The sequence below is a fragment of the Ixodes scapularis genome, unplaced genomic scaffold, assembly GCF_016920785.2.
Source record: "Ixodes scapularis isolate PalLabHiFi unplaced genomic scaffold, ASM1692078v2 PGA_scaffold8__174_contigs__length_109621045, whole genome shotgun sequence".
Classification (NCBI taxonomy): Eukaryota; Metazoa; Arthropoda; class Arachnida; order Ixodida; family Ixodidae; genus Ixodes; species Ixodes scapularis.
In genome coordinates, this window is record NW_024609883.1 from 270,500 (window position 1) to 274,012 (window position 3,513).

Consider the following 3,513-nt stretch of genomic DNA (forward strand, 5'->3'; position numbering starts at 1 on the left):
AGACGTTGAATGGATGTGGGCCCAGCTGTGTAACAACACTGAAGACAACCCGAAAGGCAGTTCAGAAGGCATGACAAGAAAAAGGAGAAACTGAGTTTGTACACACATTTATTACATGCAACACTTCGTTCCACACAAATGAGAAAAACCGGGATATAAAAGAAGCCAACAAGGCCCAGGTGTTTCAGAAGGATAACAACGAAATTGATCAGACTCTGACAGTCAGTGAAGGGCGTTTGCTATACCTGCATTATTTGAAGGATAAACAACCAACCTGTAATAAATTTAGCTCCGCTCCTCACGCACCTTCACGTGTCTGTGAAGTAGCACTGCAGAGAAAGGCTTGTTTGAACTGTCGACACAGGTGACCTAGAGTGCCTTCATGACAAGAAAAAGGAGAAACTGAGTTTGTACACCTGTTCCCCGCATCCCTATCTAGGCCTAGCTCAGGCAGGCCTAGATAGCACATGAAGGCACCCTAAGGTGAGCCCTTGTCGGCACTGTTGTATGTGGCCAATCAGAAAAACACCGACTGCTGACATCGGTAAAAACTATTCTAGGCTGCTGCTTTTTTTCTTTTTTCGAAACAAGTTGCATTGTTTTGTTTAGGCTGACTCCCGGACGATATAGGACAGCTTTTATGCAGCACGCATTCGAATGTGCTGCGTCATGGTCCCATGCACGCTTTTGAACATCGCTTGTATTTGCAAGGCCTCTCGCCCATGTTCGCACAAATGTTCCCCATCAGCTCCTCAACTTCGAGAAGACTCGGGGACACTGCTCACAGTTCTCTTGACTGTGTGCCTTCGAATATGGCACATCAGGCTGCTTTTTTGACTATAGGCTTTGGAACATTGCTTGCGTTTGTCACGTTTCTCATTCGTGTGCGTTTGATTGCACCGCGACAGCGCCGAGCTCGAACGAAAGGCTCGGGGACATTGATTACATTCTGTGTGTATTCTAATGTGCCGCTTGAGATAGCCACTCTGGGAAAAGGCTCAGGGACATTGCTCGCGTTTGTAAGGTCTTTCACCCGTGTGCGTCTGAACGTGTCGCTTCAGATTCCCACTAAAAGTAAAGGCTACGGGACACAGCTCACAATCGTAGGGTTCCTCACCTGTGTTGATTCGAATGTGGCGATTCGCATAACTTCTACTGGCAAACGTGTTGTGGCATTGCTGGCATCTGTAAGGCTGCTCACCGACGTGGATTTCCATGTGGGTGGTCAAGCCCTCGCTTTGAGCAAATGCTTGAGGGCCTTCCTGGCATTTGAAAGGTTTTTCTCCTTCGTTGGCTCGAATGTTATATGCCGGATGACCGCATTTCTGAAAGGATGCTGAACGCAGTTGATGGTCGAAAGTTCTTTCTGGCTTGTGAATCTCGGTGTGGCAGCTCAAGTCTTCCGCTTTGGAAAAGGATTCCGGACAGAGCTGGCACTCAAGTCGTTCGTCACACCGAAGAAACAGGTGATTGAGGATTCCACGCTGGTCCCCAACGACATGGGCACAGAAACAGCACTTGAAGAGATTCTCGATTTTGGTTTCCGGCAGGCAGCCGACGTCTCTCGAGCAGGCACCCCCACAACCTGCAGAAACAGACATCCCGATGTTTATTACGAAAAACAAATACCAAAAACAAAAAATCGACGGTTTTTTTTTTTAATTTTTTATTGCGGGTAAGGTAGCGATAACAAATCGCGTTGTGTTTCTTTGCGGAGTTGCTGCACAGATTAACTTTGTGTGCGTTTTCCCACTCGACACCACAGAAATCGTCGAGGGTAGCATCTCCAAAAGAAACCTCTGCCATGGCTTGCGCTCTGGCGGGATTGGATCGCAAAGTTCATACCTCTTGTGGTCGTACACTCCAGCTTTGGGCCTGCTATTTTGCGAATCCCAGCTTTCCTCCGAAGCGGCGCTTGCTCTTTTTCGTCTCGCGTCCTGTACACTGTCCTGCCAAATGTACGAGTGCACTCGTTCCAAAGCTCCCAGATAACAAGGCTGCCATGCTGGATTCTCTACTTTAGCCAACACGGGGCAGACCGGACGTGAACACAGCGCCAGCGTTCGCTGGGACTCGGATTTAATAGTCAAGGACACGAGCTCTCGCCAAACGTTGATGCAGTACAGGAGTGTTACAGGACATCTGTCACAGGAAACTGCTAGGAGCCAGTCATACGACACATTCTGCATTAGAAACCACCAGCTGCCACTAGCTGCTGGATGGCAGCTGGTGGCAGAATAATATATTTAATCATTATGACTTTGCAGCAAATATACTGGCATGAAGTCCGGAATAGCCTTAAACATTGCCAGTTAACAATGCTCTTCTCACTTCCTTCTAAGTGCTTGGCAACTTTGCAGGAGTGTTTTTTTTTTATATGCACCAAGTGACAGTTTTTTAAAGCAGCAATGCATAGGCAGCACAGACTGATTGTTGAGCGGTTATGAACATTGAGTGGATGATATACTGTATCCCACCCGTATCTTGGCCCCGTAAAGGACTAATATAGCATGTTCAAATAAATAAATAAAAAATAATTTCAAGAATACGACCGGACTTTTATTTTATTATTCAGTCTCTTTCGCGAAATGCGACGACGAAATTGGAGGGATAGCAATTGCTTGGTGACGAAATCCTAAGGGTCGCTTTATTGGCGTTGTCAAAAACGCAATTCTTAGAATTTCGTCGACAAGCTTTGTGATCCCCGCACCGACAATGCTGTAAAGCCCTTAATGCTCGCGAGCCCCCAATTTTTGCGAATTGTTAAATGCGCCAACTTTGGTGGGCGCGAATATTTCTATTACCTGTAGATGCAGATTCCAGTCTTTAAAATTCGCGAGTTTAATGGTTGCGAATATGATTCAAATGCGGCTCACAGAGTGGACAGGAGCACCGTGGGTGCACTCGATTCGGGCTTGTGACAATCAAATCCTCAATATGCATTCGGGTAGTGGCTTGTGCCCAATCGCTGCAATGACGGGAATGGCCGAACTTCGACAACGTGCATGTGGAACTCAGCGCGTGTGCCCTGCGCTTTGCCAACCCCAGAATGTGACTGTGATAAACACTGGCGGCGTATAATTGGCTCCAGATCACATGGTGGCCTGTTCTGTCTGCAAGTTGAGGGGGTGAACACTGCTCGTTTTCCTCGAATTTTAACTATGACTACCGCAGCGTGGAAGAAAAATAAAAAAAGCGTGTTTTATAGGTTATGGAGGTGAAGGAATAATTCTCAATATTATTTACTGAAAGTAGAGAAATTGCTGCATCACCCCTTTAAGGATACTCGTCAGCTCCCAATCATTCCCCGCGGAAGGCAATTTAAATGCACGCTTTATTGACCACGTCCCTAGGGCATGAAGGCCTGAGGAGTTAGTAACCAAGCAAAAACGTTTACAACGGTCATTAGAAATCCTTTTGTCAAAACCAAACTTTCCTTTAATAAAAAAAAAAAAAAATAATAATACATTCTGAGTTCACGAAAGGCTTTGGGACATTTAACGGTTATTAAAC

The 3,513-nt window shown here is 46.2% G+C and overlaps 1 protein-coding gene across 1 annotated transcript in view; it reads right to left on the minus strand.

The window, feature by feature from the left end:
• Positions 1 to 620: 620 nt before the first annotated feature.
• The window catches only part of LOC121045775 (zinc finger protein 471-like), a 34,001-nt gene continuing 31,108 nt past the window's right edge, over positions 621 to 3,513 (minus strand). The window contains exon 2 of the mRNA XM_042286799.1: positions 621 to 1,585. Within this exon, the coding sequence (XP_042142733.1) occupies positions 999 to 1,585 (587 nt within the window). The 3' untranslated portion in view covers positions 621 to 998. The remainder of the gene's footprint in view (positions 1,586 to 3,513) is intronic.